The sequence below is a fragment of the Myripristis murdjan genome, chromosome 23, assembly GCF_902150065.1.
Source record: "Myripristis murdjan chromosome 23, fMyrMur1.1, whole genome shotgun sequence".
In the NCBI taxonomy this organism is placed as follows: domain Eukaryota; kingdom Metazoa; phylum Chordata; class Actinopteri; order Holocentriformes; family Holocentridae; genus Myripristis; species Myripristis murdjan.
This window is the reverse complement of record NC_044002.1, coordinates 6983606-7001094: the sequence shown is the minus strand read 5'-3', so window position 1 is coordinate 7001094 and position 17489 is coordinate 6983606. Positions and strand designations below refer to the sequence as shown.

At 41.5% G+C, this 17489-nt stretch overlaps 2 protein-coding genes across 8 annotated transcripts in view; both read left to right on the top strand.

Moving 5' to 3' along the window:
• The window catches only part of syt1a (synaptotagmin Ia), a 196825-nt gene extending 187548 nt beyond the window's left edge, over positions 1-9277 (top strand). For all 7 annotated transcript variants that reach the window (XM_030046291.1, XM_030046295.1, XM_030046289.1 and 4 more), the window contains 2 exons: positions 2623-2756; positions 5711-9277. In XM_030046291.1, the coding sequence (XP_029902151.1) occupies positions 2623-2756; positions 5711-5917 (341 nt within the window). In that variant the 3' untranslated portion in view covers positions 5918-9277. The remainder of the gene's footprint in view (positions 1-2622; positions 2757-5710) is intronic.
• Positions 9278-11073: 1796 nt separating this feature from the next.
• Positions 11074-17349, top strand: cyb5r3 (cytochrome b5 reductase 3). The gene is made up of 9 exons (XM_030046296.1): positions 11074-11363; positions 11616-11741; positions 14449-14521; positions 14708-14814; positions 14906-15035; positions 15139-15222; positions 15547-15632; positions 15898-15997; positions 16530-17349. The coding sequence occupies exons 1-9, from the start codon at positions 11343-11345 to the stop codon at positions 16700-16702; spliced, it is 900 nt and encodes a 299-aa protein (XP_029902156.1). The 5' UTR covers positions 11074-11342; the 3' UTR covers positions 16703-17349.
• Positions 17350-17489: the final 140 nt, after the last annotated feature.

Here is a 17489-nt window from a genome sequence, read left to right as displayed (position 1 = left end):
TGTGTGATTCACCTCTGAGCTGAGAGTGTAAAACTAAACCGACAGTCACCCCTGGGTGTCCCCACCATGGCAAATCCAAAATGATGGGAGAGAAACTAAGATGACAGCTTAGCTATATTTAACAGTGCATGAGTTGATGTTCATTTAGCACAGTTCTGCTGCTTGCACACTCAACTAACAGGCAAATACTCCAGGAGGATGGAAGCTTTGTATTTGGTGTTTGATATATGTGCAACTTTCCACATATATCAAAATCCAAATGAATAGCAGGTAGCAGCCTGAAATACTTTAATAACCAGTGCAAAGCAGGAAGCCTTTGTAGTTTGTCCCGTCGCTCCACCTGCCTCTGCAGCTGATGTGGCTCAGAGCTCATCACTTCTCCAAAAACCTGCTTCTTGCCCTCCGGGGGAAACATTTAGATCATCGGCAGTGCATCACCTCATAACACCGTGGCCAAGGTTCATGACTCAGATGAGTAACCTCCAGGATAGTGACGATGCGTCTCTCTACACTGTACACATATGAGGGGAGGCGCTCTTGCATCAAGGGTGCTGCCACTCATCCATAAAATGGGAGAGATTACATCCGTCTGGACGCCAAAATGGGCCGGATATGAGTTACGACGAGTCTCCCAAAACTCAATAATGCCAGACCCTCGTCTGCTGGCCTCAAAGATAAGGGGTGTCTGGATAGCAGTGATGTGGCGCCACAGGTGTGTTTTTTTTTTTTTCCTTTGAGCCTTAGAATGGGTTATCTTGCATAAGCTCATTCAGCTGTTCTGTTGTGTGTATTCAGGCACAGTCTCAGGTGGGAGGTGGGAGGGGTACTCCTGACTCCTGCCCTAGTGTAAAAAAATAAATAAATAAATAAATCCTGGTATCTGTTCAAATCACCAGTATAGGGGATGCATGACAAGTTTAGGTTACATCACATTTTGAATCAAGTTTTTCCATATACCCGTGTAATAATACAGGCACTGCAGCAAATCTTTAATGTAAGACAAACAGCGGAGTCGACTGATAAAAGCAGCAGGTAAAAGGCTCGTGCAGCTGTTTGATATAAACTAGATGACAAAAGATTCTCATTTAGATACCGCCGGACACATTCTCTTCCCTCACAGACTCACAATACACACACACACTTCATCCACTGTCTGTTTTTATCATCTCTGCACTCCATGTCTTCTCAGCAGGAGAGTAATAATGGACACCCACTCCATTAGAGGCCTCACTATATCTTCCTCTCCCTATCTCCATCCCTCAACCCTCTCTGCCTTTTCTCTCTCTCTCTCTCTCATGCCTCTGTCATCTTTTCATTTTCCTGCTATTTTTTTGACTGGGTTTCCTCTCTATATTCATGTAGTATCAGATGTGCCCGCCAGTCTGCAATCAGTTCTTATCCCCCTAAATTGGATAAAAGATTAAGGGAGCTAAGCTTCCTCAATATTTAGTATTGCTAGGAATCCCACAGATGTTCCTACTCAAAACAGAGGGTTTTTTTTCCAGCACTGCCCACACATAGAAAAACGTAAAGCCTGATAAACACTTTTTGCATATGGGATCCAGAGATAAATCCAGATTATCAGTGCAAGCAGTGTTTCAACCACTAATTATATACACCGATTCAAAGTCTTTGTGCATATTCATGTTGATGTGCAGTTCTGACTCTTCAGCAGCTAGGCGGGATATTGCTAGCCGCGGGCCAGCATCTCCCTCATTAGCATCTCTGAGATTGTTGTCCTTATTTGTTTTTGTCTCTCTCAAGCAGCAAATTGCCTTGAATGATAAATGGCACAAACACAGTGTTCATCAGATTTTTCTCCTAGCGCAAACCGACTTCATGATTGTGGGATGGAGACCGGCAATATTAAACACCACAGGTCTTTTCTCAGCCAGGGAACAAAAAAAATGAGAAGATTGTGTTGTCATGAACAGAGTAGTTATACCACATGTGGAGTCCAAAATTTCAACAATGTGTGACATTTTTTCACACAAAGTTGGCAAAGTTTTACGTAGTTCTGGGCTCCCAGGGTAATCCTTAGACTCCTGTGATCTGCTTTAATTTAAATCAGGATTGGTTTCTGAAAGTGACAGTGCCATTCCTTCTGGCATCTTCTTATTTTTGTCTTCCTAGCTGCAACCAAGGCACTAACTCTCTTTTCTGTCCTCCGTTCTGCTCATGATTAGCATTTGGAGGACGTAAACAAATCAGGAGGGGTAGCCCAACACCATGATTGTTAATAACAATAAAACTCTGAGAGCAAAGGCTGGGTTGGCTGTTATCAGACATGCTCGCTGCCAAAGAATAGATGAGGAGAGGGGAGGCAGCCTGACCTCAGGAGGCCACAGTGGTGCCACTTGTGATGGCCTTTTGGACAAGTACAACTGAGGCTCTTGAATGGGGAACAGCAACTGAACAATATAAACACACAACACCCTCAGGAGCATGCATTGTACATACTACCCTGCTATTTGGGACGTGTTAGTGTCTTGTTATACTGCTGATTGACTTGGACGTCCTGTGGAGCTGCAGATAAAGTGTCTTTAGACCATCTTGGTCAGAGGCATTTGGATGTGAAGTATGTGCACAGTTGAGTCACTTCTTGCCCTACTTTCTCACCAGATCCATATGTGAAGATCCACCTGATGCAAAACGGCAAGAGGCTGAAGAAGAAGAAGACGACAATCAAGAAAAACACCCTCAACCCTTACTACAACGAGTCCTTCAGCTTTGAAGTACCATTTGAACAAATCCAGGTACGTTTTTCATCAACATGCACAAACTTCTTGCTATAAATCCTTTGATTAAAAAAAAAAACTGATCTGTATGCACACATTGTACGACGTGAATCAGGGGATTTGGTTGCGCGTAGGGAGGCTGTAAGTGTTTGCTCATTATAGGGTAATCAGTTTAGAGGCTTTTCATTGTTACATTCTAATCAAAGGCACTTCAATTTAAAAAAGAAAAGAAAAAACAGTTGGTTTCACAATTTGACAGTCCAACTGCTCAGAGGAGGTGCGAAACAGTGCAGTTCTTCGCACTTCACTATTACATGCCTGTGGTGTGCACCTGAACACTATCTTTCGCACAGTGATGATAGCTCATGTCTTGATTTACTGACTTTAAGGAAGCCAAAAGAGGAGTAACTGTGTGGTGCTTTAGTGGATGGTTTGGCTATGATTAAGGACAAGGAAGGAGGAAGTTTTTAATAAGGCATAGCTGCTGAAATTTATCAAAGGAAAGATAAAGAATGCACAAACTGTGCCTGGAAGGAGAAGCAGCGAACAACATTATCAGTCCAGGCAAAACACTAATCGAGTCAAACTGATTAAGCACGTCACAGCTGACAGATCACGAGTTTGGTTTCACGAGCCTCTGATTCAATTTAAAGTTAAACTGTGTTGATCCCAATCAGACCCCTTCAAATCATCCCTTATTCAGCATCGCTGATAGCAACGTGGTGTGTGTATTTATCTTATCGCATCGCCAAGAGCCAGGATAATCATTAAATAATTATTAGGACCTTCGATTGAGTTGTAAATGCTTCATTGATTAGCCATATTGAACAGCCTTCACTGCCAGCTGAAAGTTGAAAACATACTTTAGGAAATCTGATTACTTTCCCTAAAATTGATCGGAGCATCATCTGTCAGTCAAGAGCCTTTGAAGCAGTACCCAGAATGCTCCCTGACATGCAGCGCCTACTAGGCTCCTTAACTTGCACCGCCTAAACATCCTCCTCACTGGCAGCTCTCTAGTCCTTGCTATATTGAAACCTGTTTTTAAATAAAGATGCCCATAAATCTGGTCCTTTTATAAGTACAAACTTGTCCCCAAACTTCTCTATTTTTCCAGCATTTTAGGAAACACAAATACATTTTAATGTGCTAATCAATGTCTTGGGCAGACTTTATTTAGTTTAAATTTTCCAATCTGGCTTCCATTTACAGCACATTACAAAGACTACTTACGTAATTGCAAATTAACTGCCTTTAACAGCAGAGGCTGAATGTTCGATTGGTATTAAATTTGACCCGCGGCTTTTGGTCCAATTAATCTAAACATCTTAATTGTCTTAGAAATTGTGTGGGAATTACCAGCACTGCTTTTAATTGCTCTATCCCTAATGCTAATAGGAAATTTGCTATTGACTGGGGTGGTTCTACATCCTTCTCAGCACATATTAGCTGCGCACCGCTTAATGACACCGTTCTTGTTTCCATTTGTTTTCATCTATAGGCTCTCACACACACTCTGTGTTTCTATTATCGCCCCTAGACTCTGACGCTACTTGCCTGTGAACCATAATCTGGCAACCTGGTATCTGGCAATCACAGCTGCAGCACTGCATAAGAGTCCCACTTGTAGTTTTTGCTTTGAGTTCCCATTGAAAGACGTGCATTTTGTAATTGTTACTATTGGGACAACAAATAGAGGTTGCAAAATGTTGCAAAGACTAGCCAGTAATAATCAACAAGGGCGCTGCTAATTTCCAGTTAAAGCTTCCTTGATTCAGCGCTTTGTGAGCAATTTGAAGGTGAACTGCACCTTTAAAAACCAACTAACCCCAACTGGCCATCTGGGAACCTTATTCAGTGTTTCATTACACGGCGTATTAGGCATGCTCTTTTAGAACAGAGGCTCTGCGCTCGTGCAGGTGGTGGTAGCCCTATTTCAGTGTGCTACTGGATCGAAACTTAATCAGGGCTCTTTGTGCGCTAATTCATATTCCCTGCCAGAGATTGACGCCCGGGTCACTCCTCTTTGCAATGCCCCTTTGAATAAACACATGCCGAGGCTGAGTCTCGGACCTCTGAGTAATCAGACAATCTGCTGTGTTTGGCTTGGAAAATAATTGAGGCCTGGTCTGGAATGTCATATACTTGTAATGAACACTGTCTGAACGAGCATCTCAATTGCTGAGCTTCTTCAAGCAATAATCTGTGTAATTTTTTTGTAGTTACATTCCTATTTTTATACCGTATACCTCTGATTTATTCAAACTCTGGACAGTGGTGGACAGTGGTGATTCTTTCCTGGAATAAAAAATCCTCTGTCACACAGGAAGCGGCGTCTCTGGTTTGTGCAGTGATAAGAAAAGATTAAACAGCCAAAAACTGAGAGGAAAGGACATTACATTACTGGAAACACTGTAATTGACAAGTAATTTTGAGGAATTGCAGCAATTAGCACCAAAGATGCAGACAAAAAAAATGAATGCTGTAGATTACCACATGAGTTGTGTAAAAACCAGAGCCCAGTCTTTCTCTCGACTGTGTCAGAGTGATACCTCATAGCTTCCAATGGACGTCTCATACAGGACTGTGCAAATGGTGTTAGTCATGTTTGAGAATGACTGTTCTTTCCTTAAGGCTGTTTTTTCAGCACTTGGACATTACTGGCTCGACTAACTCTGGTCAGTGTAGCCGGGCTGTCACATCTGGTTTTACAAAGTATACTAACTTAGGTCAGTGCGTCTAGCCTGTCAAATCTGTGCACTGACAGAAAATTGAAGCAAGCAAGCCCATCAGGAGATGAAGACGCCGAGCGCAGTCTTCAAGCTCAGGGGCTCCTCGATGTATTCAAACCATCTGTGATTCATTAAATGACACTTGGATGAGGCAGTTTTCATTCCACAAACTGACTTTTTTTTTGTTTTGTTTCCTCTTTGTCACCTCCCCCCTTCTCCTTCATTCTTCCCTCTTTGCAGAAAGTTCAAATTGTTGTAACTGTTCTGGACTATGACAAGATCGGCAAGAACGATGCCATCGGCAAGGTCTTTGTGGGCCTCAACAGCTCGGGGACGGAGCTGCGCCACTGGTCCGACATGCTGGCCAACCCCAGGAGACCCATCGCCCAGTGGCACGTGCTGAAGCCCGAGGAGGAGGTGGACGCTCAGCTCTCCACCAAGAAATAGGCGGGGCCCTTTCAGCGCCCGCCTCGTAGTGCTCTTTAGCCAGTATGTGTAAATACCTCAGTGATATATGGATCCATCCATCGTCCGCCTCCCCGCCCCGCCCAAAAAGAGTCTTTCCCAGATTTCCCCCGCCTCACTTCCCACTGCGTGTCTTATTGCCCCCTCTTTTCTAAATGTTCAAACTTGCGACACTCCATCCCTCAGCTTTTCAAACCTCCGTTTCTCTGTCCGGTTCTCTTCGTCCTTCCTCTGCCTTTCTTTTTCTCCGAGATTCATTCATGTGTTTTCCATCTCCACGCCCTTATATCCCCCCTTAACCAAATGCCCCCTTCTTTTAAGCAATATGATCTGTATAGATAGCGCATGACTGAAAGAATTTATTGTACCACAGTTGTATATATCAGTATGCAGACAAAAATGATTTCTAGTTTGTGTTTGTATGTTGTTACCCGTTTCCTAATCTGTGTATATCTTGATGTTTTTAATAAGATGTTCTATTTTAAATTATGTAAATGCAGATATAGAGGAAAGCCAATATTATATATCCCAGGATTTAAAAATTTTACCTTATTGCATTCCAGAAAAAAAATGGAATTCCAACCTGCAAGATGCTAGTGGAAATACGTTCACACTGTAAAGGACGATGTCTGGCTTTAAGTTTGGCAAAGGCTCATCACAGAAAAGATAACAGAAGAATATACACATACAACTCAAAAATATAAGGCCATTAACTACTATGGTTCTGTGGGAAAAAAAATTATGCTGCTGGAAATTATACAAGCACATGATTTCTTATAACTTTTTATACTTATTTCTCAGTCGGAGGACCTATACGTTTAGCTTGATGCACACTTTATCAGAAGTAATATTCAATTTCATTTCTCCATATTTGGCAAGGCCCATTTCTTCTAAGTGCAGTAGGTCCTCACGTTTAAAGGCCATCTTTTACTTCAACTGCCTTGGCTTTTTTCCCCTCTAAAAACAGAAGAAATGGTCTCCTCATCCCCAAAAGACTCTTCTCTCCACCCTACAGACCCCAGGGACGGGGGGAAAAAAAAAAGCACCAAGCTGTAGCCATTGTGTCCTTAAGCTTGTTTAACAATATTTTGTTACCTGCTTACTTTCAATAGCCTTGTTGTCGTTGGAAAATATATATTGCGTTCAGGCTGGGGTCCAAGTCTCCGAGAGGGAGCGAAAGAGTCGCGACTCTAGTTTTAAGATGACTATTTTTTAGAGCAATTCAACGTCTGACTATTTTTCGTAAACTGCATGATTTTTTTTACAATATTTACTAAAGGCTGGGATGGGGGGGATGTACTGATACCAGGGGCTGTCTCTTCTGATAGGATCCCCTTGCCTTCAATCAGAGGAGCGAAAAAAAAAAAATCTAGAGTAATGTTTAAACTTTTGGAGCAACCATATGGGTCGATATATGATTATATTGACGGAGGTGAAGCGAGTTTTGAAACACTGCCATTTCAGGGAGGTGACTTGTGTATAAAAAGCCTCTCTTCATGCACACTCCCACTTGCTAGTGGTTGTAGCTTTGGTTTATTGGGAACAATGTCTTTGGCTGCAAATGGTGCCCTGAACAGCAGTCTTTGCTTTGCGTTGCCTTCTCACAGTGACAATAGAGCTAGCCATGTTTTACTGCCAATTTTACCTTTTATGTGGCTGCTGTTTTTGCACTGGATGTCTTTGAACTGACAATGGCTTGTTGACTTCTTTACACCATTTGGACTATATTGGCTGGCTTACTTGAGGACACTCTGCAGGGGTAGCCATCTACCTGGGAGACCTAAAAAAAAAAAAAAAAAAAAAGTCCTTGATCGGCTGAACTTTTTCGAACCAACAATCAAATAAAATCGTCTTTCAGCCAACAGCAGTTACATCCGTTTTGTTTTATTGTTGGCACAGGACAACATCAAGAGAACGCGAAACAACCGTACAAGTTAATGGTCTGCCTAGGCGATTATAGTAGTCCATCATGTCCTTTACTACGGGTCCAATTTAAAAAAAAAAAAGGAATAAGTTTTGATCCATGAAAACCATGAAGTCTCTTACCTTGGAGGAACCTCTTGCATATACTCAATGCTAGCTTCAGGAGGAGTTTCTAAATGTTTTCAATGTTATTGTGTAGTTGATAGCACTATTATGAAAAAGCTACTTGTCATTCCATAGGAGTCTCTGAAGACTGCTTTGTGTATCACTGTGACTGCCGTGTGTGCTTAGAGATGTAGACTTATCAGTAGGTAGCGAACCAGTTTGTTCTGTAGTGATGTTGTAGCGTTTAATGCCATCCCCCCTCCCCCCTTCTACATGCAGAGAGAGTGCATAGCATCATCAGCCCCAGCACTCTGCCCCGCCTTGTGGGGCTGATCAACGGGGCCATGCACGCCAAAAAAAAAGAGGTGGGATGTTTTTACCCCCCCCTCCCCAAGCGAGAGCGGGTGGCTTCACACAGCATTTTGTTGAGCACTGTGCAATACTTTGTATGTTCATCCCATAGTGTTACGTGGGTGGCGTTTGCCCGAGAAAAAGATTCTAAACCCTAAAGACGACGATGATTTTTTGCGGTCGACAGAGATGTATATCCTTTCCAGTTGGGACGGTCAGGACACAGCACACGTAGACTCTGCCTAGGTTACAGCTCGACACCTCTTGACCTCTGTTTAGGGTTCCCTCCCTTTTTTCCGGTTCATTTTTCCTCTTGCACACAGTTCCAGCATCAGAGGTTTCAGGGAGTATTAGGAAAATACCAAACTAGATTCTTCATTCAAATCTCACCTTCCCCCCTTCAAAATGCCATGTATATATTTACATAATCGTGTCAAAAATGTATATCTAGAATAAATATTAAGTGACATGAATATAATTAGTCACAAATGTCATTCTATCTATTAACCATATACTATATCTCATGATACTCCTATAATTTTCAAACTTTTTCTTTTTTTCCATTTGTTTACTGCCCTATTGAATACCCTTTTATATTTGAGATGAAAACTCTGAATGTACAGTATGAACTGTGGTGGTGTAGATTACTTTTACCGTGAGATTAGGTGTACTTTGCACTTTTTGTTGTAAAAAAAAAAAAGAGAAAAATATTACAGTCGATTTATTTATTTATTTTCTATTATTCTGAATTCTTTCATAACTCTATTGGGTGGAGTTCCCCTCCCCTGTCCAATAGTGTTCCAAAATCACTGACTATATTTTAATCACAGCTGTCCTCTTGATCCAGGGGATTGTTTTATTTGACATATTTTACATATGTAGATTCATGAATTCCAGCACAGCTTCAGATTAAAAAAGAATAAATGAAAAGGATTAAAGTACAATGTATAGGCTCTGTAAAAAATGGCCTGAGCAATTGAATATGAGTACTAATGCAAATATGTTGTACTAATGGAATAATACCGATTCAAGCTGAAAGACAACCTGTAGAATTATCACTGGAATAACACGTGTAAAACTATCAGGGAATTCAGTAATGGGCAGCATTGCAGACCCCATAGGACTGTGAGGTGTGTGGAATAGTACAAGAAAAAGCCATTACCTGCACTGCAACGCAATGCTACTCTGATTACGGTTTCCTACCAAAGTATGCATGCATAATCAACCCCAGATCATCCTCTTGTAAAATACCTTATTGAGCTCTCTGTGTGTGACATGGAACTCCAGATTCTCGCCAGTGACACCGACGAAAAAGCCACACTAACCTTTCAAAACAAAGCTGTGTAAAGTATTAGAATCTGATGCTGTAGAAAGATCCTAGTTGCCTTTGTGTATATCAACTGCCTGCTTGAGTATTTTGTGTGTGGAAATTTTCTCTGTAATCTTGTAGAACTGTTTGGGGTGTTTTTTCCTGCCATATCGCTCGCAGCGACGGCGAGCCGCTGACAGTTATATTTGCTGTGTATACCTTCATTTTTGACGAGGTGTTTTACAGTTTTGTTTCACTTTGTGTAGTGATTCACTCCGTGGAGTTTTCTGACTGTTGTTATATAACTTCATATACACAAATGATCAATAAAAATGTTTTATTTCCTGTTGATACAGAACCTTTTCATGTCATTTTTTCCCCCACATGAACAGAGCCTAGTGTTTGCACCTCTAACTGCACTGATAACAACAATTACTACCATTATTGCCGCATCATTATTGTTTGATTGCCACAGGAAGTGCAAATGCCCTGAGAAGGATTAACAGCTCACATCTGAACGAGCACAGTCTGTGCACAAGTGTTGGCGTGCATGACATTAATAACAATTTTGGTGATGATGATTGTATCTAAACATGACTTGACTCAAGTCTTCATGAAGCGCTTAAACCAGCCTGTTAAACAAGTCACTACTGCCACCTACAGGACGGAAAGGGGGATGACACATGACAAGTTTTTTTTGTTTGTTTTTTTTTTCAATTTGAATTTATGTTTGGGCACAGATCAATATCTGTTAGTGAATATGTCCTTGAGCCAGAAAACAAAGAGAAAAATTCCTCCAGCCACAAAAACGTGTCATGTCACATTAATAGCTTCTCTGAGAATAAATTAGAAAAGTTGATCATGGGCCTTTGCACTAGATGGATATTCTGGCCCAGATTAGCTACCACAACTATAAAATAAAGCTCTTTTATGTGCTAAGACTCAACTTTCACATTTAACCAATCATAAGCTCCCATTGATTGTCAGTGGAATGTCTTTAGATCATAGCTGATAACCAATTAGAGTTTTGGCTCTGAAATATATAGTAGTATTTATAGCCAGTGCCACCATGCTACTCTCAGCTAATGCCCAGGCTCCATGGGTACGGGTCATATTGTCCCTCACACTGAACCCTATGAAAGCAATGCGGAATGCACCCGAGATTTTATTCTGAAAGAAAGCCTAGCCATGCCAGGCGGAAGTGGCGCTTTAAAGCAGCGCAAAGTCAGCCCGGCTGCCCGAAAAGTGCCCAATTTGTCACTTATACACAAATATTAAGAAAATACGAAAATCTTAAATTCTTCAACAGGTTCACTGACTTGGATATTTCGTTGCGTTGCATACGTTCGTCCATATGACCTTTATTTTGAAAACAGTGAACGGATGCTACAGCTCTTATCTTAGATATTCTGATAGTAGTCGCTGATGCAGAGTGAAGTGTGATTTAACTGGACTAAGAAGAAGAAAGAAACTGAAGGAATATCTGCACAATATTTGGCCACATAACACAGTACAAGTCACTGTCCAAAGGAGCTTCGACAACAAACAGTAGAGGGCAGTAGGGAGCCATTTGTAGCACGAAGTCTACCTGGTTCAAAGCAGAAGAAGAGGAGTAGGAAGCGCAGTTTGACAGCCCGTCGCCACACGCACACTGAAACCTCGTCTGCTTGTATTTTCTGCGTGGACAGAGCATTGTGCAACGACCAAACCCACACCAAGATGCTGTCCTACATCATTGGTGTAAGTAGACCGCCATGCAGCTCACACGGAGCCGCTGTTTTGCAGCGTTAGTTCACGCTAATGGTAGCTCGTTGTGCTAAGCAGTAGCAAAGGCTGGCCAGAGGCTCTGCCCACAGGAGGGACTGTGACTCATTTTTGCTGGTAGAGAGAAATACAACATGACTTCATGCTGCGAGGATTGCCAAGGTTAACACCCTGAGGAGGTGCTGCACTGTGGTCTGACTCATGCTCTGTGTTTGCTCTCCATCCCAGCTGATCCGAGGCGGCTTTGACAGCATCATCGACTTCATCTTGAGACTCTTCTTCTCCAAAAGGAGACCTGCCATCACCTTAGAGGACCCCGCCATTAAATATGCACTGCGACTGATAGATAAGCAGGTAACGGCACATTTGGCGTAATTTTTAGGGCTGGAACGATATGCTTATCTCCCGATTTGATACTGGGTCATTCCGTGTCAGGTCATCAGAATTTTCATACATGTGTCAACATGACCTCATGTTGACAAATGTTGACATGTTGACACGCGATAAAGCTATATCTGAAACGAACAACTTCCTAATTTCAGCTATTTTTGACCAAAATTGAATTTTTGATGAATTTTTAAAGTGAGGTACTGCCATGTGAGTTTGGTCAGTTTTCGGCGAACTTCAGTTGATGACTTGCATTTTGCCACAACTTCCCCATATCTCCAGAGGCACACCTTGAATTTATTTCAAATTTTCAGTGGATATTCTACTGCTGTATGTGCAGTAAACAACCAAATATTGTGAATGTGTTATGAAAATTGTACATTTTACAGCACTTTGAATATTTCAAAAATCCATGTAATTAACAAGCTTTCAATTTTAGTGTGCAACAGTGATAAATGAAGATGAATTAATTTAGATGGTAAAGTGAGCTGACTTCAATATTATAGCATGTTTGAGCATGTTAAGCAATTGATCAGTACAATAGGGTGCACTAAGGCATTCAGTTAGATTTTCTGGTTGTGTGGCTTCCTCACAGTCTTTTGGTTGAACTATCTGGAATGGAAAATCTGGATTATTACCCTTTGATTCTTTACCAGCTTCATTACAACTTGTTTCTGAAGACCTTGCAAGAAAGCTCAAGGTCAAACCATGACAGAAGATCTGTCCATCTTGTGTCAAACAAGCCAACAGTCCCTCAGCTTTGGTGGATACGACAGAAGATTCAGATGAGTACTCACCATCTGAAGATGTGGCTTGTACCAGAGACCAGCTTAATGGAAGTCTTGCACCCCTTGGTATATCACCTATCAAAGCGCAAGGCATAGGTGCCCTCTTCTGTCATATCCACCAAAGCTGAAGTACTGTTGGCTTGTTTGACACAAGATGGACAGATCTTCTGTCCTGAACCAGAAAATCTAACTGAATGCCACAAAATGAAAGTATCAATGAACTGAGGCCTGGCAGTTGTTATGACATAATCCAAAATTCCTAACCCATTATACAGAAAATCAGCACAATGGTGTTGATTTAGATCTCCACCAAAACAAAAGTCTTGAGTCTATTTCAGTTGACCCTTACACTGACTGTGCCACCTGAATACTCAGCAAAGTTTAGTGCTAATCCCTCACTGTTGTCTAAGTCATGGTTAACTGGCCAGGGCTAGTGATTCACTTCATTGATCAGCAGGTATCACTGTTATTATCACTCAGTACCTTAGTGTGCCCTATTGTACTGATCAGTTGCTTAACATGCTATAATACTGAAGTCAGCTCACTTTACCATCTAAATTAATTCATCTTCATTTTTCACTGTCATGAAACTTAATTATTAAGTGTTGCACACTGAAGTTGAAAGCTTATAAATTACATGGATCTTTGATGTATTCAAAGTGCTGTAAAATTTACAATTTTCATAACACATTCACACTATTTGGTTGAAATAAATCCAAAGTGTGCCTCTGGAGATATGGGGTCAGATACCTAGACCTCCTGTTTACCACTTTATGGCATTATTTTCAACTTTAGCAGGGCAGTAACTGGAATTGGCTCTTAATCCAGACATTCTTTTTAGTTATTTTAGTTTTAGGGGTTGAAATAAATAATTTAAACATGCTAGATCTAACCTTGTGATATATCTTGGTTCTGAGAGTGGTCCCAATAAGGCACAGCCTGAAAAAAATTCAAAGTTTGGTCCTCAGTAGCTCCAAAAGTTTATATTTTAGACAGAAAGCAATGGCAAAATCTGATTAAGCACCTTTCATTTAGTAAATATACAAAGTTTCATCACTCTAGGATGAAAATTAATAACTTTACAGCACATTGAAGTTGTGCCAAAATGCAAGTTGTCAACTGAAGTTTGCCGAAAACTGACCAAACTCACATGGCAGTACCTCACTTTAAAAATTCGCCAAAAATCTATTTTTCGTCCAAAGAGGGTGAAATTTGAAAAGTGTTCATAAAGCATGTTTTGCTAACTATGGGATCAATGTCATTGAAATCTGAGTCGCCACAGTGACACCCATTTGATGATCTGACATGGAATGACCCTACTATCATGATACCTGGATACTAGTATTGCGATCTGATGTTATGATTTATTGTGATGTTTTTACACAGTGATGTCAAGTTCAAAAAATGGACTCGCTACAATGAAATGTCTGCTATGGGGGCTAACATCATCACATATGAATCAAATGTGGCTCCACAAGAGTCATAGCTTTCCAGTCAAACCTGATTTGTGCAACTCCAAGACTGTTTAGGCCCCAGTCTGCACAGATGCACCATTTTACAACAGGCCAGAAGAACAATTCATAACTGTTTAAAAAAAAAAAGTTAAAAATCGCAATACTTAAGTGAATTTATTTTATTTCCCCCACCCCGAGTATTTGTCTTGTTATGATGTTGACCAGTGAATGCTCCTAACTTGAAATGTGATGTGTTTACTTGAGGATGTGCATTGAGACTCCTTTACTTTATTTCTCTCCCAGTAAACCAAAGGATTTTGTGCAGCTTGTTTGCAGCAGATGCTTTTGAAGAAATTGCATTGAGCAGTGTTGGTTACATCGTCTGTGTATGTCACTTTTTCTGAGAGTCTGCTTTGCCTGCTGCTCTTCCAGATTGTCAGCCATGACACAAGGAGGTTCCGCTTTGCCCTGCCCTCCCCAGAGCATGTCCTTGGACTCCCTATTGGTCAGTGTGTTCGGTTAAACTCGGCGTCTTATACTGCACAGCACTGGAAACGTCACATGAAGCATTTTGATCTTTCCAGTAGCCTCTGTGTTCAGCAGCATGCTCACATCTAGTCCTCTCTGTAATTTGACACCCATTGTTGAAAAAAAAAGGCACTAAGTGTGTCATCTGTGCTATCGTTTCTAGGACAGCACATCTATCTCTCTGCAAGAATAGATGGGGCGCTCGTTGTCCGTCCATACACTCCTGTCTCCAGTGACGACGACAAAGGCTACGTGGACTTGGTGATCAAGGTACAAGCAGCTAAAGAAAGTGGTTGCATCTGTACACCAAGTGTTGTTGCATCTCTCTGAAGAAGCTTTTCCTCATTCTCCCGGTTTCCAGGTTTACTTCAAGGGTGTCAATCCGAAATTCCCCGAGGGTGGGAAGATGAGCCAGTATTTGGAGAGCCTCAAGATCAACGACACTATTGACTTCAGAGGGCCCAGCGGCCTCCTCGTTTACAAGGGAAAAGGTGAGGACTATAACATTTGATGCAGGAATAGATGCAAAATATATAACCAAATAACCTCCTGATGTAAATTCCTTCATTTGATAGTATTACTGTCTCTCCACAGGAGCATTTGCCATTCAGGCAGACAAAAAGTCCCCACCTGTGATCAAGAAAGCCAAACAACTGGGCATGATCGCTGGAGGGACAGGTAAGGGAAACTTGTCTCTGCAAAAATGTTGTGCTTTGGCCAGGATAAATCCAGATAACGTGGTTCATCGACGGCTTGTTGATCAATTTTCCAACAAAATAGCATGCCTGCAGTGCTGTTCAGCAGCTGCTTTGGAAGTTCTGGAGAACAGACTTCCCCACAAACTCATAAACACAGTGTAGTAGTCGTCTAATGGCAGAAATGTCGGATCTGTATCACCACAAATATCAAACGGCTTGAAAACACAACCTTCTCTCAGCTTTGTTGGTGAAAGTAATGAGGACAACGAAGGTTTGATGATGTTTATTTCCTTGCTCTGTACAGGGATCACTCCCATGCTGCAGATCATCACAGCAGTGATGAAGGATCCCAAAGACCCGACAGTGTGCCACCTGCTCTTTGCCAACCAGGTGAGTTTCGAAAAGCAGGAAAACCTTCAGCAGAGTCATAAGATGAACTCAAGTTTGCAGTTGACGCGATCAGACCAAGTTTCCTCTGAAAGTGCAGTGGATGCATGCTTTTTTCTGCAGCATTAATGCAGGCCGTTGTTTGCTACAATAAGTCGTTTGTCGTCTAATGTCTTTGGGAATGGAACGGACTGTTCAGTAGAGAAGTCAGACATACACAAGGCTGGTTAGACACATCAGCGCCTCTTTGTTCCCTTGTGTTCTCCAGACCGAGAAAGACATCCTGCTGCGACCTGAGCTGGAGGAGATCGCAGCCACTCACCCTGACCGCTTCAAGCTCTGGTTCACCCTGGACAGAGCGCCTGACGGTAAGAGCACAACAAGCCCCAGAGCCTGGCTCCATTTCAGCCTGGATAAAACACATCACTATCAGTGTTCATTTTGTTTACTAAAACTGGGACTAAACGTGTTTACTGATGAGAAAAACTTTACAAAAATGAGTCTTTGTCAACAAAAACTGTGACAAAGTATGATGACCTTTTCTCAACAAATAAAAAAGACAAAAATGCCACAAAAGGGCGATCGAAAACAACTCCTGACCTAAATTTGGAAGGGAACAGATGTATGGGCCAACTTTACTTTCAGCATTAAGTACAACATAAAAAAAAGCTAGATACAAAATTCAGGAAGCTATAATGACAAATGAAGATCTACAGAGAAAAAATGGAAATGATTCAGTAGAATTAGATTAATACTTTAGAGTTCATTGACTAAAACCAAGGAAGTTATGACCCTCTGGTTATGGGACAGCCTTCTTAGTCACTTGGCCGTCCTGCTGCTTTCTGAATCTGTTTGAGGTTTAACTTGAATGTTTAACTTTGACACCGCTCTGCGTTTCAGACTGGGAGTACAGCCAAGGTTTCATCAGTGAAGACATGGTGAGGGATCACCTGCCCCCTCCCAGCGACGACACCCTCATCGTGATGTGTGGACCTCCACCCATGATCCAGTTCGCCTGCAACCCAAATCTGGATAAAGTTGGTCATTCCAACAGCCGGAGATTCACCTTCTAAACGCCTCCTTGATTCTGAAAGGTCAAGCTTGTGGCGTTTAAGCGTGACCGGTGGCTCAGTTCTCTTCTGTGCCCCCAAAGCATTAAAATACTCCCACAACTGCATTGGGAATTGCACTATATACATACAATATATACATTTATTTATGCTAAGATTGTTGTCATGCAGCAGAATCACAGGCTGGACCATTTAGTGTTGTTATGAGTGTCAAGGAAGCGCAGTTCATGGGTTATTTGGCCATTGTAAACCGAAACGTACTGTCCTGCTGTGAAACGCCTGTTTGAATTTCAACATTCAGTATCTGAAGAGGTCAGGGTTATATTGGGCTTCTTTTCGAGTGCCTTAACACTTGCAAAGCTTTGATTACGCAACACCTTTTTTATGCACCGTTAAGAGTTGTGATCGCCTGCTTCGTTTATATACAGAAAAATGCAAAAATGATTATATTCCAGTACTGCTGTTGAGAATGTTAGAAAATCGTTGTTCTGACCATTTACCCGTCATGCCACGAGATGTCAACGTTTCACTACAACATGTTGATCAGTAACTGGGTGAAACTTGGCATGGTTACTGACTCTGATGTATTTGATGTGGTGTCTGCAACATGTTGGTCACTTATTAAAAGTAAAGGTCTGCAGTTTGATTTGCATTTTTTTTTTTTTTTTGGTCTGCGATGATATCAGAGGTTGTCAAGTCCAAACACATTCACATGTCTCTAATTATTTTTTATCAGTGAGGCGAAGGAAGAGAGCCATAACATTTAAAGAACTTCTGTTTGTGTAAATCT

Bases quoted from the DNA above. Each gene is read 5' to 3' on its own strand.
- cyb5r3 (XM_030046296.1), top strand. From the start codon at position 11,343: ATGCTGTCCTACATCATTGGT. The intron at 14,815-14,905 runs GTACAAGCAGCT...CCCGGTTTCCAG, and splicing joins ACGTGGACTTGGTGATCAAG to GTTTACTTCAAGGGTGTCAA. The intron at 15,998-16,529 runs GTAAGAGCACAA...TCTGCGTTTCAG, and splicing joins CCTGGACAGAGCGCCTGACG to ACTGGGAGTACAGCCAAGGT.